The 26,684-nt window shown below is 40.5% G+C and overlaps 1 protein-coding gene across 6 annotated transcripts in view; it reads right to left on the minus strand.

The window, feature by feature from the left end:
* SRGAP2 (SLIT-ROBO Rho GTPase activating protein 2) overlaps positions 1-26,684 on the minus strand; it is a 113,638-nt gene that overhangs the window by 22,803 nt on the left and 64,151 nt on the right. For 5 of the 6 annotated variants that reach the window (XR_012046152.1, XM_072886246.1, XM_072886247.1 and 2 more), the window contains exons 6-15: positions 23,183-23,398; positions 22,140-22,268; positions 17,178-17,402; positions 15,378-15,479; positions 14,247-14,444; positions 9,572-9,656; positions 6,771-6,798; positions 4,789-4,819; positions 2,692-2,752; positions 624-701 (exon numbers count right to left, since the gene is read on the minus strand). Coding sequence is in view for 5 of the 6 variants with exons in the window: in XM_072886246.1 (XP_072742347.1) it covers positions 624-701; positions 2,692-2,752; positions 4,789-4,819; positions 6,771-6,798; positions 9,572-9,656; positions 14,247-14,444; positions 15,378-15,479; positions 17,178-17,402; positions 22,140-22,268; positions 23,183-23,398 (1,153 nt within the window). In the remaining variant the exon portion in view is untranslated. The remainder of the gene's footprint in view (positions 1-623; positions 702-2,691; positions 2,753-4,788; positions 4,820-6,770; positions 6,799-9,571; positions 9,657-14,246; positions 14,445-15,377; positions 15,480-17,177; positions 17,403-22,139; positions 22,269-23,182; positions 23,399-26,684) is intronic. The other variant, XM_072886249.1, reaches the window with a different exon arrangement.

Consider the following 26,684-nt stretch of genomic DNA (forward strand, 5'->3'; position numbering starts at 1 on the left):
GACGGCCTGCAAGGACTGCCTGAGGAGCAAGCTCTTCTGAACCTGCTCTGTTAGGGAGAGCAGCCCAGCTAGAAGCTGATGAGTCAGGAGGCTCCCAGCCGTTCTTTGCCTTTGTATGGAATGGTTCTTCACATAGAAAATCAAATCTATTAAAAGCTATGTCAAGTTAACAGTGTCTTGAAATTTACTTTCTCATTTGCTGATATTTAGAATAAATGTAGCCAAGCTGTGCCTCAAGAACATGGAAAAACAAAGAATTTCATCCTCTAGAAGCCAGCCTATTCACAAAGAGCTGGGGGGGAGAGGGTAGGAAAATGCAGTTACACCCAATAATGAAATTCTCTGTATCCTTTAGTGTTACGAACAATCAATAAACTATCAGACATGAGAGAAGATTGAATTCAGAATATTTATTATACAGACACTCTACAGGATATAAAGCAGAATGCCAAACAACTGAGTATTCAAGGTTAATGAGCACTAGAAAAGTGTTTGGGCTAGACTCACTTAGGAAAGAGAAAAATCAAAGGAACAAAATATAGCAAGTTGCATTCAAAAAACACCACTTCAGAACATTTAAACAAATTAATGCATTTGGCAGTAATTTCTGAGATCCTCCTTACCTCTCTCAAATGCATTTTTTATGTCATTTACTTCAACTTGTGACCCAGACACTCTGAATATCCCTTCATGCTGCAAACCTGTAAGACAATAAGAGATGTTGGCAACAAGAAGATAAGATAAGCTAGCACCTTCACCAGCTATAGCATATATGATAAAGAAAACATAAGCAACACAGGCAAAAGTATGCTGTTTTAAAAACCGTCTTTCCCTTATGTGTCCAGGCATGTACAGAATATGTAAAAACAGAACTCAGCACCACGGAGAAAAAATATTAACCCTTCTTCCTAAACTGACAGAGTAACTGGGTTAAAACAGCCATGCATGTTATCTTTTACCCTGAAGGATCCCCAAAGGATTTTACAACCCAGAGAAAGTCATAAACTAACGGTATATCAGCCAGAAGTAAAATACGGCTAACTACACAACGAAGCAGTTTATTTTGCAAGAGCGATACCGCAAAGGCCCAGAGCAAATCAGCCAATTGAAACGGAAGCATTTAATTACCCCAGCATGACCTGCTATCTAGGGTTTTAGGATAGGCTTTAAGATATTCTTGCTAAAAAGTAAGCATTAGCAACGTCATCAAAACCAATTATCAAGTAGGCGAGATGCTCCAATATACTACCATCATAATAGTTTTGTTGGTACATGCGAGATGAGCAGCAACCGTTACAAATCAACTAATGAACGAAGTATATGCTTCACGTAGGGAAATCAACTCCCATTCATTCAAGCCTTTTAACTGTAGCCTTTCTGAAACAGGGAATGCCACAACGCCTTTGCTTTATTTGTAATAACGGCTATAAACTCATAAGCTCTCTTGAATGCATCTGTGGCCTCTTCCTCTCAATTTCTGTGACTGGTTTTATTGCAAGGCAATGAAACCTTTGCAGTATGTGGCTGTAACTGATAGCTGTGACACACAGCTATGAACAGTGAAAAGAAACAATCCCGGGCACAGAGAAGCAAGAATGAAAATGACATTCATCCCACACCTACGCAGCAAAACATTTAGAAATGTCAGGCTACCTCCAACAAAATTCATTCCTGCAATGTAAGTGCGTCAGGCAGGCAGTTTTATCACTTCTTCTGCCCAAAGTGGATTTGTTGTATAAAAGCACATTCCTTCTAACTACAAACTGTACCTGTAAGGCCACAATCTGACATTCAGAGCAAAAATTAGTTGAGTCTGTTGGAAAATCTTTCTGTTGGGGATCTAAGCGAACCCAGGAATATGAGTCCAAAAAATCAAATCTCCTGATGGCCCCAATTTGGTTTGCATTGCCATGTGGTTTCAATGAATTTTCCAGCAAATGTCCAAGTATGGCCTTAATGAAGGATTATAGCACTTGGTTCTTCCAAGTGATGATGAGAATGGGACTCTAGATTATAGTTTCTAAAATGGTAATTAAACAAGGAAAATGAAACGGGACCTACTATCCGGCTCTGTGTCTTGGTTAATGAAGATAAATTCAACCTCTTTCTACATATGTTAATTAACAGCTGTTTCACATGCTACTAACAAATGACATCGATTAAAAATGAAAACAAATTACAACAAACATAGAAAATCTTTTACAGCATTCAAGGCTGTGAAGTTAACCTTCGAAACAGGTATAAATCATCTCATTGCAGCAATAAGCAAGTAATTAATTCACTACTTGACCTCCTACATTCAAATACTTAGAGTATTCCTCCTCCTCTAGAAAAAGTATGATTATTGTTGGTGAAGGCCACATTTCAGGGCCCAGAGCAAGGCGAGTGAAGGTGAGGCATGAGTGGTATCTAAGGATGGGAACCTTATTTTACAAGAAACAAAGGGATATTGTTGGAAGAAGAACATTTGCAAGGTCAGTTATTTGCAATAACCATTTGGAAAAGTGATCACACACACAATACCAACAATATAGCTAAAAAGTCAGTGATAATTTCCTTATATTGCAGTCTCTAGGATTCCTCTGCATAAGCACTGTGTCCTGAGCTACTCTGGAACATTTTTCAGAAGGCTTCTATATCACTGTTCATTTTATAGAAATATCACAGGATACCTGTCGTCCATAAACTCACCATGTCTGCTAATGAATCGTATGCAGCTCTCCACAACCAGGGGAATGGCTTGTGAGGAATCCTGCGCAAAAAGAAATTTAAACAAGAACAGCAGTCAGAATGCAGAGTGATGGTAAAAGTGGAGGGGGAGAACAAAAAGGGGAAAAAAAAAAAAAGAATGGAAAGCAAATTTATCCTCTCATATGCCATATTCTGCTTCCATGCAGCTCCAGATGTGTTTAGTTTCTGGACTGATTACCAAACATCTCAAATGTGAGCAATTTCAGGATTCCATCAAACTCCTGCTATTTTGTCACAAACATTTAAAATAGCTCATCAGTACCCTGTGGGCACAATCCACTAAGTAAGGTGCACCATACAGGTACCTGCTCATGGAAAACACTGTCTTCAGTCCGAACACAGTAAAACCTTCTAGATCACCAGTTTCCAGCTTAAACAGCAGTGAGACTTTCAGTATGGAAACAAGCCTTTACAATTCCCTAGTCTCTGCTTCACAGCATCACAGATTACTTTTCAGACAACTGAATTTCCGCAGTGATTCCTCCCACTTTGGGGAACAGCAACCAAGCAACAGAAGTGCTGCGGTTTGCTTAAGGTCAGATACCAGTGATTAAAATTACCATGGGATTAAAACTTGCAAGCTTCTGTTTATGTGTAGCCTCTTCTGCAGTAGCTTTGGACAGCAATGCCTCTAATTTATATCAAAATGCTCACTTGCTAGGATGCTACAGCATGACATTTCAGTTGGCTCAAAAGGATGACAGTCCTCTGCTCAAAAATATATATTAAAAAAATCACAGTTCAACCATTTTCCCAACTTGTTTAGGTTTAATATTTTTTTATTGAAATGTCATAGAACTTGGTCATATACTGACTATTAATAATTTCTCTACTAATTAGCCATAGCCAGTTAGAACCAGTTTTCTATATGCTGTACAGAACAACACTAACCAATTAAGAGTACTTCAGAAGCCATTCTGCTGCTCAACTGGCCCCTGAGGACATGCTTTATTAATAATAATCCAAAACAGCATTATAATCCCCCAGACTTATTTTGGAGTTTGACAGGAGGAACCCACAGAGGAGCACATATTCTGGGTCCCCAGCAGAGATTAAAACTCTCAGAGCAGTTATGTTTTAAACTGTTAGGGCACAATCAAAAAAACCCCATTAAAACCACATGTAAGTGATTTCATGTAGGTTACTGCGAGCTGTGGATTCAGTGTTTGCGGACAGATTAGTTTTTAATTTAGGTTTTCGAATCACAGACCAGTCTGCCAGCTCTACTCGAGTCAGAATATGTTTGAGACACCTCAAAAACTACTTGTGAAAATGGCAATCCAGACACACCCATACTTCATTTTCAGCATAGGAAAGGAGCATTTTTAGAGCATAAAGGAACAACTAAGCTCAGAAGAGGAAAAAGGGTTGATTCTGCAAACTGAAAACACAGCCTGCTCTCTCACTTCATTTCCAATATACAAGGATCCTAAAAACTACAAAGCAACACCCCAAGACAGACTGTGTGAAATGAAATTCCAAGCCAAATTTTGTCTTTACAGTATCAACAAGAAATGTGTTTGTTTTTTTTTTCCCCATCTCAAAAAAACATATTTTAGCTCATCAGGTACTAAAATGTAACAGATTATCCACCACAGCCAGGAAAACAAAGCATCGCTGTTCTAAGCCTTTATTACAAGAAGGCACAACAAGCGAGCAGTTACTGGCTTAATAGCATTGCAGTAGGATACAAGTGAAAATAAAGGGAAAGGGGACAAAGAAACAACAGCGTGAAACCCATAAACCGTGACTGTCCAGACAGCTCAAGGCTGTTTGCCACTTCTGGTTCCAGGTCTGTCAAAACACAGAGCAAAATGATTTTAAATTTTTTGTCAAAGAAAATGAATCAAGGCTGTGGACCCATGCTTTATTAATTTCAGTTACTGAACGAGCAGACACCAGTTCCACTTGAACAAGACTGAAAAGGGCCATGTAAGAGAGGGAGGGAAGGACAGAAACACTTCCCTGTTTTCCATCGATCCTCTACACAAACACACACCTATCCCCATTTTTGTTACTTAAGGAAATGTTTATTACCTGCTTCCTTATGGTGGAGCTGCGCCTGCCGCTGATGAGATCAGAACCGCCCATTGGGTGCAGGAGGGAAAAACAGAACAGAAAAGTCAAGATAATCCTCTACTATCATCCTTTCCTTCGTTCGGTATTCCAAACCACACGTATTTTGGAGGAGGGAAGGAACCATATATACAAGTCAATCATAATGACTTAGTCTCATTCAATTTATGAAACTTCAGAACGATTTTAAGTGACTTTAAATCAGTAAAAACCTGAAATAGAGACAAGGGAGTCCACTGCTTTGACAAAAGATTACCCTTGACATTTTAATTCCAACCATATGGAAATCTGTTCTATAGGGCTCCTTGTTCAAGATGAAGTTTGTTATAAATTGCATATAGCTGTTCTCTGAAAGAGCCACTCTACAGAGGGGAGACGTAGGTGGAAGCATGCTGGTTCCTACTGTGCTGTTAACAGCAGCCATTGTGGAATCTTTATTATATTTTCTGATAAGACTTCAAATCAATCAATAAATAAACCCCCCTCAAACACCAGCACACGCTAGCCAGGCTAAGCCTTTTTGGTATAAACCATTATGGTCTCATTTATGTATGTTGGTAGACATTAATTGTGGAAAAATAGGAAAAAAAAAGCCTTCCTTTGCCAGGATTTTTCCCTCAAAATTTATTACTGAGGTTTAAAATTCCTATAGTTTCTTGTAAAAATGAAGCATGAGAGATAATAGTAGAGAGGCCCTAATGTATCATTCAAGCCAATTCCCTGCTAGGGCAGATGGCTGCTGAATTATAAATAAGGTGATTAGAACTGTGATTTTTAAAAAGACTGTACATTGTGTTAATTCAGGGGAAATTCCTTTTATAAAAATCAAAAACACTGAATGAAAAAAAAAAAAAAGAAATCAGATTCCATGGGCTGTCACAGACAATAAGGTCTATTTTAAAGTATTAGCAGTAATGATTCTTTGATATTTAAAATTGTTTCACGATGAACAATATTTTATTATTACAGATGTCAGGCTCTAATTAGGACCTGTCAGCTTTGCTTTGCTGCAAGGAATGTGAAAAGTAGTAATGACTCCAGATCGGTAGTAATCACCTTCCTTTTGTTAACAAGGCAGGATGATGCACAGCCCCTACTCCAGCTCCTCATGCCCCGCGGAGCCCCTTGAATCCATCAATTTGGAGATGGTGATTTGTTATGTTTTATAAAAACCCCATCAGGAGAAGCTTAGTTATGGTTCCGTGATTGGTCCTAATTATAAATGAAAAGTTATTCTGTATGATCTCTATATGGCTGCAATCCAGTTCCACGGCAGAGCAGAGAGCATCAACAGGATAGAGAGTTTTCTGATGGACGTCACTCAGCCCCGCACACCAACCATGTGGATAGACCCTGCAGAGTCACGGGCCCATCTCCCTTACAGAAATAGGAATGCGTTTATAAAAATCTTAGTTCGAAGAATACTTCTCTGGGTGAGAGTGCCAAATTAAACAGTTTCTCACACCTGCCCATCCCCTTCCTGATCTGGATTAAATGCACTGGGGCAAGAAAAAGTGCAAGACCTCCATGCATCTTTTTTTTTGTTCCCCTTTGGTTATTTTTAACCCCAATCAGCTTCCCAACCTGTTGCAACGGGCAGCCCTGCCAGCAGGTGTACGGTCACAACTGCGGCGGCTGCACAGGGCAGCAACAAGCAAGGAGAGGTGCTTAAGCAGGCACTGCATCAAAGGAAATATTCATTACTCAGCTAAACAGAGGTTACTAAACATATGTGTAAGCTGTGCCACCACCTTGCGCTGATGTAGGTAATAGCGATGGTATTTAAAGCCATATTAACTAGCAGGAATTTGCTTATATATTAGCTAAATGAATATCTTTTTCTAACAGATATATATCCTGGATTGGTAACTGATCTGGAACGGCAGTGACCAATTAGCATCAGATTTTCCTTAAAAAAAAATGATTCCCTGAGCCGCACCTACCTGGCAAGGGAGCAGTCAGTCCTTTGACCTGTTAAGACAACAAAGAAATACAGCATTAGGAGAAAGGAACGGGAAAATACTTTTAACTGCTTTGTAAAGCCAGTTGTGGAAGGAGGTGGAGGAGAAAAACCATCAGGGAGGGAGGGGGCAGCTCTGAGGAGCCGGACAGGGGCTGCCTCCCCCCGGAGCGCTGCTGGGGGACCACCGAAGCCCACCCCTGCCAGCACAGCTCTGCCGCGGCCGACCAGGAAACGCAGCAAACAGCTCAGGCTGCCCAAGGACTCTTTCTTTGGAAAGTATTGTTTTCGAAAATTAGTTCCCTGTGAGTTCTAATTGTTGACTTCTGCTGCCAAAAAACTGGGCTCGTCAACCTCTCCCTCCCTCCTCCTTCTCAGGGGAATTGGTGGGGCGAGAGATTATACTTTATAAAGCCACTTAGTAAGATTGAAAACATTCACGGATTTGTTAGCCTACAGACTGAACGTGCTGGCATTAAGCTATTTTGGGAGACAGACGTTTAATGATATTTTACACAAACATATTTATAAAAGCGTTCCATTAACTTGCACTGAGTTTGCAAGGAAGCAGCCAAGCTAACGACTACTGCTAATGCAGGCATCATTTTAAAATAGCACAACAAGGAGTAAGAGAGACAGAAAACTAGTATGCGCCTTTGGGAATTGTACAGGCCAGATCTTTTGCTGGTATAGATCATCATCAGTGAAACCATACTGATTTACAGTAGCTGAAAATCCACCTTCCCTACGATGCCTTCCTGCTCCTGGGGAGATGGAAGAATGAACGAGGGAAACGTCTAATTGCTGATGGCTGACAATTAGTTGAACACATCTCGATAGTCACTTTCCTCTCCCCACGTAAAGCCAAAACAGTGCATAATTTACATGAAAATGTTATTCTGAAGCAGAATTTCCAGCCATCTGTCCCATTTCCATCATAGAATATTCATATATATAAATTACATGGCTGTGGCAACATCAAGGGGCTCCTACATTAGGGTGACAAATGTGTACAGTAGGCAGGGACATAATTACTTGTAGATAGGAAGACTTGCTGCTATTTTTATTACTGGAACTTGTCATCTTTAGATTAAGGTAATTTGCAAGAGGACTAATAAATGTCACCTGAGGATGGGGCAAAGAACAATAAAAATCATAACAAAACCATGAATTTTCCAGGGACTGAAGACACGCAGCTGTATGGGTATTTTTCGGTAAAGCTTCTAACCATGCTCCGGGGACTTGTGAAAGGAATTTTATTTGCCCATTTCCCAATTAAGTGACATTTTATGGATAAGCCTAGGCACGGTCCCCAGTTTGTACCATTAACCTGCTAACGTGGTTCTAGAGACAAAATGTACCTCCCTTTCTCAGCTCCTTTTGATCTCACAGATGACAGAAGTGATTTTTTTCAGAAGCTGCTGGAGCTTACCCTGACACACACTGGGTCTCTTCACAGAGTGACTAAGAAAGCTCTGGTATTGCAAAGCAACCACAAAAAAACAGAAGCAGCCTTTAAATCTACATCGCAATACAGAAATTGCATTTAATTTCCTCTTCGTTTCCCCCCACCACAGCTTGAGATGGGTTCAAGGGGCAGGCAGGTTAAGAGGAAATAGGTCTCGGTATGCAGAGGTCAGCTATGATCCAGGAATGTGATTAGTCACAGGGGCAGCATGGGTGTCATTTGGAGATATTTAGAGGCAGAAAAAAAATACCCTAAGGACATAGATCTTTGGCTTCATCCACCCTTTCTACAGGACAGCTGAAGAGACGAGCAACTTAAAACAATAAAGCTCAAAACGATGGCAACATCCTTTCCTTACCTTCTAGTGGTTTGGGTCTGATAAACATGAAACTCTTAATTACTGTAGCAATCAGTATTCTATTTTTATAGTGCATTTTTAAACTGAAAGCGAAGCACTTCAAAGACCACATGCTGTTTAAGTTTTCATTCAGAAGATTTGCACACCATAAACTGTGGGGAGTCCAGTTAAGTTACATATCAAACCACAAGCCCTGCTCCAGCATATAAACCCAGGAACGAGTTGAGCCATTTTTTGACCTGACATTTAGACTGTTAAAACCTTCTCCTCTGCAAATACGAGGCAGACAGGTTTCTATGGAAACTTGGATGCATAGTTTAAGCATGTTTGGCCAACAGGATTTGCCCATACCATGAAGGGAAAGAAATCTTCCTTTGTTCTGACGCTAATAGCAAACGCATATTCAGTTCTGGCTGCTGCCCCTTGCCTAATGCCCTCTAGATAGGCAACATATTTCACATGCTCTGAAATGTGTTTGTTATTCTCCTAATAAAAGCCTGTGCTCACATACATTAGTTTGGTTTGGACTGAACGCACAGAGGTGAGCAGCAGCTAAACTACCACGCAAATGAAACTTCTGACCAGCCTAACAAGGCAATACTTCTGAACTAAGCAGAAAACTGTAAATCATAAGGTATACCCCAATAGAGATTATTAAGTGAGAAGCAGAATGTGCGTGTATGGGGAGAGGACAGGATGAACGAATGGGCATATGCTTCATTTTAACAAATAAGCGATGCACATTAGTGATTCATTAAGCATTTTCCGTTCACCATTAATCAAGCAGCCACGTAGGTCATTTGGCTTTTCCATCACGCAGATCGGAAAAATAAATTCATAAAACATGAGTATGTCCACTTTGCATCAGTAATCCAAGACCATTACACTCAGTCATCTGACTAATTCAGTAAGTGCAATAGCCTGGCTAATAGCAGGGACGAGCGCGTCCCAGACTCACTTTCTCCCAGGGTCTTCTGAAGAAGGTCGTGTTTGGCTTGGAGCTTCGTTATCAGGTTCCTGCCTTCCAGGTACTCCTTCATTTTCTGTGAAGGTGGAAAAAACCAAGATCGTGAGTGGGCAATTAATTTCTTTGATTGCATCTTCAGGGTACTGGATTCTGAACATCATGCTGAAGTACAGAATTACCCTGACATTTACGGCGCAAAAGGTGCACTAAGTCCTCCCGCTTTATGTATCTACGCAAATCTGAAGCTCGGTCCATACGTATCTGCAGTGCAATTTCTATTGTTTCACTGTGGAATCAGCTGAATGTTTGGCATCTTTTAGACATCTGAGAAGCTGTCATGCACCTCCTCTCCAGACAGGGTGAAATGGAAATGCGCTTCCCTCGTGCGTCACAGGCAACTGAATGAGCAATCTGTTTTAACAAACTAAAAGGCTGCTACTGTGCTTATTCTCTCACTTAACCTCTCTCACCCCACTTTACTTGTCAAATAGTGTGTCTGCCTCCACGCTGGATGATACACAGGGTTGCAGGGGGGGCACGGGACAAAACAAATAAAGATACTATTTAAGTTCAGATTTGTTCTCTCGGTGAAATATTATACAATCATGCAGTCATTTTTCCCACTTCTTGATTTTTCACAGCTCTTCAAATGTTAGTTTTTTACAGCTCTCTCATCTCTTATTTTGCAGTTCAGAACGGCATTATTTATCTTCACCGTGCTGCAGCGCATAAAATACTCTGCTGTACGGTAGCCGTCTGCATTATAATTAGGACATGTTTACACTCAAAAATACATAAATAGCACATAACTCTTCAAATACCACAGGCCATTCTTTAGAAACATGAGATATTCTAAAAATTCAGCTGGCAAAATGAACACAAAAAGGATTCTCATTTAATAATGAAATGTTCCAGTTCTTGTCTTCACCTTCCCCCAATTCTGTCCACTTTCTTCCAGTTCTGGTCTAGTATTGCCAAATTAGACTGCAAATCCTTAAGGTAAAAAAATGGTATTTCAGCTAAGAGAGTGCCTGGACCCTGAGCAATATATACATATACCGCGACACTACTGAGGGTTGGGCGAAACCGTCCAGGAGCTAACGAAGTTTCCATTACGGGCTCCCCAGCAGTAGTGTGTACTGACACGACAAAAATGGCTGAGCTGAGGCTTTAATTAACTGCCAAAAGTCTGTGTTTTATGTCCCTTTGGTTGCAAGAAAAATTTCACAAGAATTAAGTCCCTTTGGAGACTCTCAGCAATTACTGCTTCCTATAATAATATTGAACTTTGTTGTTGTTTTAGAAGAAAACAGGAAGCGTGATCACTGTGGGGGAAAAAAAAAATTAACCATATTTTGTGGAATTTCCCCGTAGAATCTATTTGCCAAGCCCCGACTATGTATTTTGCTAAATCAGCTAAATTTTTGCATCAAATCTTGACAGAAAAAAACATGAAGAGTGTAAGCTGCAAAAATAGCAGGAGAATTTGCAGTGGGGATTTGAGGAGAAATCTGCTTCTGGGAGGTGCTGAGCTCCCCATCTCAAAGTCACAATCAGGCAAGGGCTAGAAGGCTCAGATCCAAAGAGCTCTAAGAGAAGCTTAAAGATCAGCAAATCAACTTGATTCAGAAGAGAGTTAAGCTTCCCTTTGAAGCAGATATAAAAGCTTAAGCTCAGCCTACCGATGGCTGCGGTTCAGCGTGGGGCAGGGCAGGGGCACGCTGCTGGCACTCGCCGATGCTCTGGCTGATCGCTCCGGCTTTGAGGCATTTGCAGCGGTCACATTAAGAACATTGCCTGCCCGCAGACGGGTACCAGGGATTGTTTTAAAGGAGAGAAAGATAAGGTTCCTATCCAGCGCAGTATTTCATGCGTTCTTTCTATTTCCTCATGCCTAACATTCTGTACCCTGCCTGTTACCAGTAGGCTTATGAAAAAATAAGTAATTTCAAAATCAGACTTCAGGCTTTTTTCAATGAATTACAAAGGTTCACTAGCATTTGATTTCTGGCTTAATAAAAGCAGTAAAGAAAAAAAAAAAAAAAGAAAAAATCAAACTACAGGAGAAGTCCTTCGGATTTCGTTTCTGGCAGAGCACAGCTGGAGTCAGACTAAGTACAATCAGACACAAAGCAGTAGAACTGTCCTCAAGTCACGTTTTCCACATTGTAAAAATTAAGAGGTGAAGATCTGTTGTTAACCAGAGACAGTGAGCATTTTGCACCTACCATCTCCTCAAAACCATGCAACTTTGACACCCTCTCCAAGCCCAAACTCACTGCAGTATTTTTCCAGCGAGAACCAGTTGTCAGGTGGCATACATAATAAAGCAAAATGCAAACTAGACCATATCTTCCTGCCTTGTGGGAAAGGAGATTTTATGCTTTTGAGGCTATAAAGAAAAACAGTTTCTGTCACTGTCCCACATCCTTAACTGTCTCCAAACTGGAAAGCTCAGCAGTCTTCCTCCCTCCCTCCGCCCCCCAAGAACGACTTCAAACAAGGCACGGGACTGAAGGAGCGGGTGAATCAGATCCCCGCTCCCCTGCTAGCGACTGAACGTGGGAACAGTGGCACATCGACACAACCAGCATGACATTTCTGTAGGATTGATTAGCAGGGGAACTTTATATAATACTTACCCATTAATTTACGTTAATTTTTAAAGCACTTCACAGAATGAGCATTGTACTGGGTTTTAATCTTTCTAGAGGAAAAAATAACATCTCGACTAAGAACTAAAATTATCCCCTGTTTTAGAGGTAAAGAGAGTCAAATCATTCATTCCCTTTTCCACTTCTCAGGTAGGGCGGAGTGCCGGCTGTATTACAACGAGCAGTACGACACCAGCTCTGACAGGCATCCTCACGCTAGCATCCTCACGCTAGCTCAGGAAGCAGGATTGTAGCCATGGCAGCGGTGGTACCCGCCTGCCACGCACCCAGGACACATCCCCAGACTCCAGCTCCCTGAAGTCACTGCTGCTTTCCTGCTTTAGCTACCTGCATTAGCTCAGTGCTAATGGAATCAGGAATCATCGTTCCTATGCTTTTCACTGACACGGGGAAGTTTAAGCTTCTGAATACAAATCTTCCTTCAAAGCCCTAACAACAGAGCCATCTCGGCACCAGCGTGCAATGATAAGCCTCTAGTGGAAATACAGCTTATACCAGCGTAGAGATACTACAGTCAGCACTCCCACAATTAAATTCCCATTGTGGCATCACTGTATTTACCCAAGAGCTCTGCCTAGCTAGCAATGCAGTAACGTGGCATTTCCAACTTGAGTTACATAGTAATATGTAATATTCTTTCAAATTAGTATTTTTCTTTCCGTTCGTATCCCTCAGCATTTAGCACATCATAAGGTACGAGGGGATTTAAATCTCTGTTCTGCACTACACTTTGTTTTTCCCCCCCTACACAAAGAATGCCTCGCCCATATTGCTACGCAGCTCTGCCCTCAGTCTCATTAATACTCATCTGAGCATTTTCTCATACACTGAAAAAACTGCTCCTTACAAATTCAAAGCTTGCAATCCTTATGAAGGATATTTTGTAAGTCTGGCCAAGGGTAGATCAATCAAGCAGCTGATACGGCTGGTTAAAGAGGGCCTCCACGTAACAGCTTTGTTCTGTTGATAGTTATTTTACCCACGTTGCGCAGGACATGACAGATTGCACCTCTGCTTACCGAGACGGCTCCGCAGTCCTGCTGGGACCTCACTGCTCTGCAGCAGGATACTAACACGATGAAATGGGAAAATATTACATCCAAATAAAGTCCTGGCTTCAGCCTCCTATTTGAACTTACAATAGTCCCTCTCTAGAGAGGGAACGCTTAGAGTTCAATTAAAAAAATAATTTTTCTAATTTCATAACCCTGGGCAGGGTGGTCAATCCCTTCTTAGTGGCATCGGTTTCTCCACCCACTTTTCTCAATAGCCAGTTTCACCTTCTACAAAGGCTTTTTAATTTTTCTAAGTCAAGGCCTGACAGCAGCCGTCCTGCCAGCTAGCGTAATTCGCACAGAAACTTCAGACTTTCAATCAGCAACACCATTCTTGGAAGAGGAATGTAAAGGGCAGCAAGTAGAGCAAAAGATGCCCAAAGGAATGACAAAGTAACCAGGATAAGAGGTATCATTTTCGTCTGCTATTTTGAAATATTTTTAACAGGGAAGTGAATTCAATAGTTTAACATAAATCTAACTTAGGAAAAAACATATAGTCTGGTATGAAATTCAATATAAAAAGCTCTTAGCATCTTGTAAAAATGCATTGACACCATTAAAAGCTTACATGAGCTGAAATTGTAAGATGATAGTAACAAGAAATGAAAAAGCTAAACATTCTTTTAGTTTGTATTATTTTTGAAAATTGATATTTACGAGCTATTAAGTTATTTCTCAGACAATTCCTTTCTAGATGCAGAAGAAATCAAATTTTACACAATTTATCCACAGACTAAGTTTGCATCAACAAAGGTATCCCAATACGTTTGCAAAGAATTCAAAGCACCCGTTTTTAACACCTAATATGTTTACTCTGCTTGTCCAAAATCAATTACAGAAGCATTTTTGTAAGAAGATAGCCTCATTTTGCACTCTCTTGTGATATAATTCTACATACATTCTATGTGCTCATACTGAAAATTAACTCCTTACTGTGAAATAGAACTGCTCTGTCTCCTGCTGGTTGGCCCGTCTCTTGGCAATGCTCGGTTTGCTCATGAACGTTTCCGAGACAGTGGATTTAACAGACTCCATAGAGTTGCTGTACTGAAAGCAGTCAGAGACATCAAAGTCCTCTATTGTGACTATATCCTGGATTGTCTGGAGTGTAGCTTCCATAGTCTTCTTAACCTGTCCGGCAAGAATGAGAGTACTTAAAAAGTGAAGACAGTATGTTGCAAGTAAAGAACAGAGGTAGTAAGTACCCTGGAGCTTTTTACTAATAAACAGATATTACTGGTTTCACATCCTGTGTGCCATAACTAAGGTGCAAGTTTTGCTCATTAACAGCACAGTCCATATAAACAAAGGGCTGGCAGCACACGGAACCTGCCAGGAGTAGGAAAATGCCTGTAATCTTACAGGCTGGGATGAGGAGGAGATGTAAGGAAATTTAACCTCAAAGCAAAGAGTGCTGGAACAAAGATCTTATCACCATCTTCTGTAACTACATCTACTGGGCATCAAACGTTAGATTTTAAAAAACAGGACTTTGCGGCACTGTAAATTTTTACTGAAGGCCAGAATCAACTTCATAGACATAAGGGAGTTGCAAATTTTGCCCAAGGACGATTAAAAATGCTTGAACACAGAGGTGCAGATTAGGTATTTTGACCTGTTCCCAAACACATGCCATTGATCTAGTCTTCTCATCTTAGATAGCCAATTAAACAAAAATTATCTCTTACCTTAAATTATACAAATTCACCGTCTTCACTTCAAAACATTAAATTCCCCTTTTTCTATTAGCTATTCAAATACAATTTTTGCAACATAGCCAGCCCTATCAACTTAAGGATGGGAAAAGAGATACGTGTGGGTATTTTAAAGGATCCTCTGCGTGCACCCAGTTTTCACGTGAAATCACACACTAATACACTCATAGGCCTCAGTTGAATGGATAAGGCCTCAGTTGAAAGAATAAGGCCTCAGTTGCCTTATTCTTTAATTTTACCATGAGTCTTCATAAAAAAGGATCACAGAAACTACATTCTTCCTTCTAATTAGTCCCCACTCCCCACTGGAAGTAGTAAAAGGGTTGTTGATTTTGGTTGTTTAGCTCACCTCTTCATTTTCAATCTTAAGCGTCGATAATCTAGACTGCAATTGCTGGCACCTCTGCACTAACTCACTCTGGACTGGTTGTTGGGCACATAGCTGTGACTCCTGGAAGAGAAACAGCACCATTTTCAGAGGGCTAGGAAAAAAATCCCACATAATCAAGAACATTGCAAATAGTTCATTATATTATTGTAAACAAACATCCTCCAAAGTGCTTAATTTTAAATCTTTGTAGCCCTGGATTTCAACCAGTGGAAAAAGCCTGTGTTCTACCGACTTGCAGTTCACTTCCCAACTGTGCTGAAAAGTGAGCAAGAGAGAGAACATGAACAACAAAGAACTAGAAAAAATTAGCTACTTTCAGTAATGTAAGCTTGTCACGAGTTTTGAAAGTCTGAACGTCCTCTATCACAGACATCAGGCTAAATCACACCCTAAAAACTCAAGGAGAAGCGAGCGTGCTTGTTAGCACATCAAGAAGAATTTGGTTCAATATACTATCCAGGCATCCTGGGGCAGGGGTATGAGTGGCTGAGCTTGCTCAGCTGAACTACCTGTACACTACAGCAACAGGTATGATTCACTATTTAATGAATGCACTGAAGTCAAAATAAAAAAGAGCAGGTTAGGGACCTGTCAAATATGCCAGAACAGTGGGCTTCCCTGTGCCGTTAAGAATTAGTCTTATTTCACAGCATGAGGCAGATTTCCTTTTAGTTCGGTATTTGGTTGGTTGTTTGTTTTTTTTTTTTTTTAAAGAAAAACATTGACCTAATTGCATAAGGCTACTGTTTCAAGACAGAAATTTGAATTGGAGTTTTATCATGCACATATACCATCATATATTCAATCTGGTATATGCAGGACCATTGCAACAAGACTATCAGCCTGCATTTATAAACGCTCATTCAGCCTCGAGAAGAACCACGATAAATGATTCAGTGAATGTGAGCTGTTAACTGAATGACAGTCTGCAGGTAATTCTTTTTCTTCTCACAATCTTACAGGATACTACCAAAGCACAGAAAAACCAAGAAAGGTCATTTGCAGTCTGAGGGTTTCACTTAAGAGGGAAGAGACAAAGAGAAGCCTTAAGCAGAGACTGTAAGAAGAGGCTGGCTGCAAGAGACCATCCTTACAGTTTTTTCTCAGTGTTCAGGAGGATAATCTAGAAATCCAACCAATTGACCTAAATTATTGCATTGTACATGTGTTCCCATTTAGATTTGTGAACCGGTTTCAGCTTGTGCGACTTTAAACAGTTCCCAGATGAGTAACCACATCTTGATAAACCTATAAAGAGAGAGATTTTCATTGCCAAAAATGAAAGTTCTCTGACCGTCTTGTCTCACAATGAAGATGCATAAAGCACCACTATAAACTTGTGCTCTAAGATTACACACTCAAATGCCTCAAAAACCAGCACTTAAGTCTCTTATCTTGTTGCCCCTTCAAATCTCTAACTTCAGAGTCTGTCTCGGGGTGCAGAAGTTAACTGTGGCTTGAACTAGAGGTTAAAACAGCATTTCCTATCTACATTTAGTATTATACCTAATTAAGCATTTTCAGCTTCAGTAGCTTTGATAGTCAAAAAGTGAGAGTCAGTCGCATTCAGACATCCGTGCCATGAGCCTCTGCTTAATCTTCAAATCAGCTCCCTTTTCCAAGGCTCCCTTCTACCTCCCAAAAATAGAGCCAAACAGGTGGCCTTGTAGTGGGTCTATCTATCAAAGACGAGGGAAGTAAACAGGCGAAGCTGCAAGTGTTTACCGAGCTAGAGCCAGAGGAGGAATATAAACTGACCATATCACCCATATGTGGCTGAAACTCGAACTTCATGGGCGGACAGAAGACATTGTTGTACATCTCCATCAGGCGCTGCTTATCACTGTTGGCATCCAGGTTCTCAACGGCGTTTTCAATGGCATCCAGACCCTCATGCTTTGACTGCTCCAGGTTTAGCTCAGCAGACAAGAATGTCCTGAGAGCTCTGTTGAGGCTAGCGTGGTATCCCAGGTCACAACACTGCTGGAAAAAGACACACAATTCCATATGAATAAGCGAAGAAATTCTGTAATGGAAATTAAAATGTTTCCAAAGCCAGAAGTTATATAAACAGATAACAAATCATGGATATTTTGTCATCTTCTGGGTACCAGAGCAGTCTCACATCTCTCATTGATCGCCAAGGCATCTTGACTAGGAGTCCTCCGAGTTGGCCCTACACAGAATTCTCAACCTCTAATCCCATACAAATTTCAACATCATGTTATAATTAGTCTCCAAGAGAAGTACAGCTTAAGCTATTATAACACTTTGTGGAGTCCTTAAGGAGTACTAGAGAGGTCATTTCATGCTGTTAAAAAAACAAAAAGTAACCTAGAAATGGGTATGTTCAGTGTATTTCTTTAGATTCTAACCTTACTTTCAGGGGTGCCGATTCCCATTGAAAACACTCCAAAATCCTTAAATAAAATTATTCCAAGTAAGAAGAAAACAATGCACTAAAGTACTACCCGGAGAAACAAGACACAGGATTTGGATCATCTGCAAAGGTTAATCTGCATCTAAATTATTCAACCCAAGATACAGAAAACTGCTTAATTCAGTGTACTTCAGGAAGCAAGAACATGACCTGTACATCACAGGCATAAAGAACAGAGTCATCCAAAAAGCAAGCAGCGATCAGTTGGGATGACTTCATTGCTGGGGTGAAACAGAAGAGCAAAAACTTTCAAGCAGAAAGTGGTCGTGGTCAAGAATTTCCTGGCTATTACTGACAGCAGGATGATGTCACTGGAAGACAATCAAGCAGCTTCATCTCCACCGTGGCTGCGCAGCCAAGTCTTAATGTTTCAGAAGGGAGAAAGGCGCTTTTCATTAGCTGATCAGAAACAGCCTGAATTTTTCAGACATCTAATAAAGTGAGCGAGAAAGGAGCCCACCTTCTTGGAATTACAAGCAAGATTACATACGCTAGGAGAATATCCAAAAAGAAAGAGACCATCTGCTTGATTGCTGTGCTGCTCTGTAAGCAAAATTCACATGAAATCTCCTCCTCACCCATCATTTGGGTCTCATCACTGTCATTGTGTGCAAACGGGAAAAAAGGGGGGGGGGGGGGGAGGAGGGGAGGAGCAGGGAGAGAGAAGAGAGAGCAACTACTAGACCATTCCCTGATTTCACAGAATTTCTGTCACCAAGTGCTGCTGGATGCCTGGCTCCTGTGCCAACAAGCTGTGGCAGGTGTGGAGTCTTGTAAAAAGAGCTGCAGTTGCTGGTTAGGCTGGAGGCAGAGAATTAAAGGACATTACATTCAATCAGAAAGAACAAAAACTAGACCAAAAAAAAAAAAAAAAAAAAAGATGCTTGATTGAGAATTTGCACGTGTGGAGGCAGTCTGGGATCAACAGCCACTCCAAGCTATTGCTCTTTTGCATGCACATTACAGTGCCATCCTCTGCAGTAATTTGGGGAAAGCTAGTCCAAGTTGGGCCAACAGACCAGCCAGGATTAGGATCAGCTCAGATTTAACAGCAGCAGTCGCTCCTTTTCTCCTCCTACTGTGGGCCAGACGGCTGCACACCCACCCAGGGCAACCAGCTTGTCCTCCCTGCGCTCACCCCGCTCCAGCACACATCTGCGTCCGCAAGGAAAGCTGATCTGCAGCGCAAGGGGAGTTCGCTGGTGGGACTGGGAAGGCAAATGGGACTTAGTATTTTACACCCCACCTCTCTGAGCAGCAGGACTACATTAAGACGGCAAAGTTTTTTAGCTCTATGTTATTGAAGCCAGTGACAGAAAACATTTTTCAGCCCACTCCCCCACTTTAACATTTTTAAAAGTCCGGCGTACCATATTTATAAATGTATCAGTCTTGCCGTCCCTTTTCTGGGTTATATAAATGTTTGATGGAATCGTTCTCCAAGGAAATCAATTTTTTATAAGAATTTAATGATAACTCATTCAAATTCACTTCCCAACATGACAGCTGATTAACCCTTTGCCAGTTAGCAGTTTTCAAACAGGCCCAAAATAGAAGATTTAAGGAGAAAGAGCCTTCTGTTTTAAAATGCAATTTATGTTTGGAAGGGAAAGTAGGAGATCCTGGAGTAAACAGCAATAGTATACCTATTCTTAGAAGAGTAAAGTTAAGCTTTAGGACTCGCACATACACACACATTTTTATCTTCTTTTAAAATTCTGTCCTAGTGACCCTTTCATAAATATGAGTTAATACAAGCTTCCCCATTACTGTAATATTTCATTAGCATCAAAGAGCTGCCTCAGTCCCCAAAGTCAGGAAATTCAAAACTACTGGGCTATGTCAGGAACAATTTATTGCTCTTAACTCATGATGAAGAATTAACTCACTGTTATCCTTCCGTGCACACTGGAGGGGGAACACAATGTGTTGTATAAACATGACAAGTTTAATGCTATTTGGCCTAACACAATCTACTTGTAAGTAACTTTGAAGATTGCTTTTGTATTATATTTCAAAATTCAATACCATCAAATGATTAGATCAAGGAAGAATTAAGACGTGGCTTAAAAACCACATTTTTATTTAAGTCAGATGCTTCAGACAACCATCGCTGGTTATAATTGTTACTTTTCGATCCTTTAGGATCAAAGGCATTAGTAAGTCTATGTTCCCTGTGTCTTAACAATGAGATAACTGAAATCCATCTCCTGTGCTCTCAGCAAGTCCCACATTTTTCCATGCCTTCTGAAAACAGAGCAGATAATACTTTCCTGTTAAAGATTATGAGAACTTGCGATGCAGCGTTAAATTGAATGCTTCAAGGAACACAGGCACGGACTCACCCAGAGTCACGATGGCTCCTCTCTAGGAACAGTGACAACTCCATGCACTGCAGAAGCTTGGCTTCTTGTCTTGCACCACTGCCTACCACGCCCCAGAGATGGCTGAGCGCTTCCTTCAAAGCCGGATAACCTATATTTGTCAGTGTAGTACTTAAAAGATCTCAGGTCTGTGCTTAAAGATTGTTATGGATTTATGAAATCCAAATGGATTCGTTACTAAATATGACTCATGAAAACGTGCTAAGAACGGTCTAGTGGCAGACAACTGAACCAAGCACATTTGCAGTATTTGGGGGAGGAATTATGGATAGGATTTAAAAAAAGAAAAAAAAATTTAAAGACAACTGAATTCCACTGATGTCAGCGAGATGAATCCCTATCTTTTATGTGTCAATATAAAAAAAATCCAATGCTATACAGATAGTTATCATTTGTTAAAAAACCAAGATGGCACAATTCAAGTTGAGCATGTTAACCAAAGAAAGGTCTCCTAAACAGGCAGCAGGCATAAACGAAACATGTCTCTTCAGTACAGCAATTTTGTGAAACGTGACATTTTGAAATGACAGTATTTTTCAAAACCATCCAGCATTGACAATCCTGACCTCCAATGGACAGGTTTAAATAAATACCTAGGAGAAGTGCACTTCATGTGATTTTATGATCAACTGAATACATTTATTATATATGCTGTTAGGTATTATAATAGCTGACTAATTAATAGTGATCCAAGTGCTCTTTATTGCCTGCGTCTAGAGACACTTCTGTTCATTACTCCCCCCTCCTACAAAGAAAGCTCCCTTCAGGCTTTGCAGTTGAGTGTTTCTAATAGTGACAGCAGCGGGCTGTCCTTGGCAAGCAGAATAATATCAAGCAACAGTCAGTGATCCAGACACAACGTGTTCAGTGCATTTGGTACTCTAGTTCTGCAGGTTGAAGTGGGTAGTTATGTATTTGTGAAAAATCTCAGGATTCCTAGCTGGCTTTTTGGAGTTTTCAAAGAGGAGAGATTTGGGGGCTCTTGTGCGTTTTACTAAGAGCAGAATCGATGGCCCCTGAACACTGGGGGCATCTTTCAGCTGCAGAACAGAGGGCTTGCAGGCAGCTGAGGAGGAAGCTCCCTCCACCTTCTGCTCCATTACCCACTTTCTGCAGAGAGCATTCTAAGGAAAGAGAGGACCGGTTTCTATAGCCAGTTTATTTCTTCATTTCTTTGCGTAGACAGAGAGATCGCGGAGTGGCAAGCAGTGGAACCTCCATCACTGCTGACACTCCTCTGACACCTTTCAGAACTGGACTGAAAGCACTCTGCAGTCCTAATGACAGAAGAAATGCATCAAGCTACTGTAGAGCTGGTAGGTTGGGGTATCAGAGAATGGGAAGTCTAAAAAGCAGGGAGGTTCACCCCTCTTGTGAAATATGCTAGAGAAAGCATTAACCTTGAAATAAATGGAATTTTTCAAAACAAGTTAAAAGCAGCTGTAGAAAATGCTTCTGTCCTCGATGTCTTTTACCAACTGGTATACTGTTTCTACACTTAACATTGTTTTTTTAAATGTGCTTCTGAGTTATAATCTTGCAGGTTTGCTTAAAATAGTAAATAGAAAATGTCAAGCAACAGTGTGATACTGAAGCTGAGTTCCATTTCAACTAAGCAACTCCTCCTTCTACACGTTCCAATGCCAGGTTTCTTGTGCAAGCTTCTACCTGTGCAACAAACTCTGAGTTAGCCATCTAAGAAAAGCTCACTTAAGAGCTTAATGACCAATTATCACGCCTGTTGTTACCCTCTAAGCTGCCCATCCAAGACCATCATTCCACAGCTGTACAGAGGCTACCAGTTGTGCTGGTATATAAGATGTTGAAGAAGAAGAGGCACATGTGAGGGTTAATGGCAATGATATTCATTGCAGGCACCCAAGCAGCAGCACTTACATCAATGAGATCAGACAGGTCATGAATGTAATACTTGAATACAGATGCATTGGTGGCTTCCAGAGCTAGCAGATACTCGTTTCTTGCTTTAATAGCCTTCAGTCTATTTTCTGTGTACTTCGCTTGGCGCTAAAAGAGAAACCAAAACCAGAATATATTTTAAAAAGAGGTGCAGCAGGAGTAGTAGCATTCTTAGTAACACCAGAGTATACTGAACAAACCTTACCCTGCTCACGCAGGTTTTGTTCATTTGGATCCCAGTTTTATCAAGACTCAAAGACTTAGAATTTAGATTAATTATTTAGACGTTTTTAACCATTACTATACTAGACAGCTTTGCATTTAAAGCCTTCTCTTAAAAACAGACTGTGAGTTGGGGAACATTAAGGGAAGAATGAAGGAACAAGGTGGGTTTATGAGGTTATGGCCCAGCTCCAGCACTACCAGAATGGCTGCTAGAAGCCCACAGGTAGTCTGAGGGCTGCAGCGAGCACTCCACCTCTTCCAGCAGAAATTAGACCTAAACTTGGTCCTTTCAGAGCCTAAATCAATCAAAAAATAACTCTTCACCTTCTATTGGGTTGAATCTTAGCGCTGAACTACTTAACTGACTGATCGATTGCTAAGGCAACTGGTTCTGCCCATGAAGTCAGTTTGGGATTGCATGTCTCCCTGTAGCACCAGTCAGATCTTAAGCTGGCATGAAATGGTAAACAAAAATCTTGTACACTGTACAAGAAAAAAAAAATACGTTAACCATGACTTCCAAGAAGGCAGTTGTTACTTTCATACTCTAATCTTGTTTTAGCTTTCTGTGCCATGCCCGTATAACCTGGGATAATACAAAATGCGTATGTGAATGTCCTAAAAGAAACCTGGTGCTAGCTTTTGCCTTTCCTAAATCTGAACATTTAAAACTTGTACAAAAAAGATTCGCATTTGAATGTTGCAAAGGAGGGAACTCAGTAGCTCCTGTGCTGGACTACGGCAAAGGTCCCCTCCTCAAGCACTCTACACAAGCAGTAGCAGTGCTACGAAAGTACCTTCTCCTTCATTTTCTCTATTTTTTTAACAGAGCTTCGTCGAACATGTTTTTCTTCAAACTTGACGTTGGAAGTTGAGTCAGGGGAGCGTGGCGTCTGCTTGTCCTCTTGTTTCACCGACTTCCCAATTTGCTTTTCTTCCTGCTTCTCTGCCTCTTTCAGTTTGCTCTGAGCACTAATGCTGTCAGCGTTGTACATATGGTAGGTTTTCATAACCTGCAGAAAATGATACACAAGAGTCAGAGAGCACCACAGTTTGATTTGCTGAGGAAGAAATGGGCTTACCTTCCAAAAAACTAGGCATACAGATATTTTGCCTTACTTTATCTGCATGACCAAGTCTCAAGGAGAACAGTTATACATATATCTGGAAAGCTCACAGGCTAGGAGGGAGGAAAAAAATCTTAAGAAAGAAGTCACAAGCTGCAACACCTTTTTTGGTTTTGTTTTGGTTGGGGTTTTTGTTTTGTTTTGTTTTTTAAATTTGGCCAGTACACTCCCCAAAGCTGTAAGTTTCTTTAACATAACTATTTCATAATAGCTGTCCATCATGTTTATATTAAGTACAAGATATCATACTAACTAAGCAAAGGCATTTGGACAGTGACCAGCAAGTCTGGTTGCTAGCTGGGAGGTAGACATAAACCAGCAAAATACTCAGGGAAATTTAACATCTCAAAAAAGCATGACAGAAGATGCATGAATGAATCTGGCTCTCAGAATGAATCTGAAATCTGAAATCAAAGTGGATTATTTTGCAGCTGCTTCTTTGTTTAACTTTGGCATGCGTCTTCTTGTACAACCCAATAAAGGAGTCATAAAACCCAAAAAAAGATACAGACTAAATCCAGCCTCCTTACTATTCAAAGAAAATTATATGCCAACGTTGGAAAATGATAGCTTTTCATCAGCAGGTAAGGTTTCAGAAGGGAGGCCTATCAGTCTTTCATCTGGATGAATCAGACCTTTAAACATCACAAGTCTCGAGGAACTGTATGCAAATCAATAGTCTGAAAGCAATGGCTGCAAAAGCAACTCGGGTTCGATTTGTTTAAATCAAATTTGATATGCAAACCACCTCTGTTCACCTTATGTAATAAAAATATTAGTAAAGAGTGTGGTTCTTTTGCTCAGGGAGACCTGGACCCTGTACTATATGGACAACTTTTATTATAGCACATTTTTTAAGTAAGTATAGATAAATATCCCCCAAAGTCACAAAAAAATCCCATTTGTTTCACAGGATATTCATGTCTAGCTTTGTGTGACGAAAACAGAACCAGAAAAACAAAGGGCATAATATATAGACTAGCTTTTTTTATCCACGATTGCAAAGCAATTCAATTCACACACCAAAGCAAACATTATTATGATATAACTTTGATAGAGGGCCAAAAAAATGCAAAGTTGCATAAAGAGACTCCAGTAGCATTGTTCCAGCATTAATAAAGGTCCCACCTGCAAATCATTTGATTTATTTCAGATGAAAACCCATTTATACCTATTTCACCTTAGTTTGAACCATAACATAATTTTACATAAGTAGGATGCATGCTCTCTCTTTATGCAGGGATCAGCAAAGGTTCTCAGATACAAAGAGACATTGTATTTAAACATGAAAGAGAATGTGAACGCAGCCAGTATTAAAGAGAGACTTTCTGAATAATTTACACACACACATTTTCAGCTCCCGCATATGCTTAGACTATAAAGCAGGCATTTATAATAATAGATGCAAAGTAGTTTCTTTTCCTCTATCACTGAAAGTGGAACTGGCAGAAAGTAAGAGAAGCAGAAAAAGAAATCAGGATTTTAACGATTTTATCCTGCTGACGGTGCCACATTGGCAACCACAAGCTCTGCCTGCCCTGTGTTTGGCGACGGGGTTACTGTTGACTCACCTGTGCCTGCTGAGGGCAACAGCACACTTGAGGACGGATTGCACAGGACAATTCAGGACAAAAAACTTACAAGTAACAACCCTCTGTATTTCACCGGTGTAGGGAAACTAAAGACTTTGTCCATTGTCATGGACATGCATTTTGCCTGAAAACATGAATTCTGCCAATCCTTTAGATGCCCAGCAGAACAAGAGGTTAGTTTGTGGACGTACTTCTTAAAGTACCAACGAAAGCAATTCCACTGGTGATTGAGTCCAGCAAGAAATCTCTTTTAATACAATCAGCAGAAGTGGCTTTTTCAAAGGAAAATAAATTTTCTGGTAAAGGGACAATTTAAAATTTTAGAGCAGAAGGAATGCATAAATAGACATCAAGTTCCTAGCACTGACATTGAAAAAAGTTAATACGCCAGCTTTGGTTATCAAAGGCTGAGTTCTGGAAGGTCTTCCTTCCAGTGATAGAGAAATTATCAGGACTCGGTATTTGGCTCAATGATCTGTCAGAGCCTGGCATGCAGAAATGATTACCTATGTCTATGTAAACTCCACTAACCAGCCACCTTATCAACTCAAGTGCCGTGTGAACTTGGATTAGAAATAAATCTCAGCTCCTCAAAGTCTGTGTTTAGAGACAGCTCTATAGTCTTCCTTAGGATCCCATCCAAGTACATGACTCAAAAGTTGAATCAGATTGTGCCCTCAAATAAAAAATAATTTCTAGAGTAGGCAGCGCTGATGACAGGCACTGCTACATTTACAAAGCCACCTTCATACCCAAAGTAAATTCTCTGCTTTTCAGGAACATGAGCACAACGCAGTTTGCTCATGCTATTGTAAACCAAGGCTGTACTAACAACTACAGCCACAGTACATCGAACCACAGGTCAGCTTCAAAATGCCTCCAGCTTCCACCGTACTGCTCGGTCTTGGCTTTCCTGTCGAGGAACACAAACCCTCTTTGCCCACAGAAAAGGCTCAGTAATGCTAAACGCTCTAATGCACAAAAGGACAAAATCATAAACTGGATTCACAGTCTCACCTCTTCAACTGCCAAGAACATTGGTGCATAATGAATTCCCTTTTCCAACTCCTAAGCTCCCTTTTTTTCCTAAAAGAGCAGTCTAAATATTTGGCTTTGATGCTCTAATGAAACAATTCCCTTCTCTACCTTTTGTCAATATGGGACATTTCAGAGACATTCCCCTCCCCCCCCATACCCTAGCATTGATATTCATACCAAATTTCATCACAAGATTGATATGCCATGGCTTGAGAAACATCCCTGGATCATCTTTTGAAAGAATGAAGGAAATAACATGTACCTCAGTGTAATGACCCAATGTATCATTAGGGGAGGACAAAAGAAAAGACTTTTTGAGCAACAAAACCATGTGTAGGTTCTGCTTTTAAAACAAGAACTAGCTCAGTAACAGCTGCAGAAAGCAAAAATTTAATCAAACAACAGGCTTTTCCATTCATCTACGTGAACAGAAAAATCCCCAAGCAGCATATGAACTTTTATGAACACATTCCTTCTCCTTCCCCAGGCAATGCCTCTTTCTTGGTGTCTCCAATGGATATACTGAGAAGCAAAAAGCACAG

Source organism: Ciconia boyciana, chromosome 23, assembly GCF_034638445.1.
Source record: "Ciconia boyciana chromosome 23, ASM3463844v1, whole genome shotgun sequence".
NCBI lineage: Eukaryota > Metazoa > Chordata > Aves > Ciconiiformes > Ciconiidae > Ciconia > Ciconia boyciana.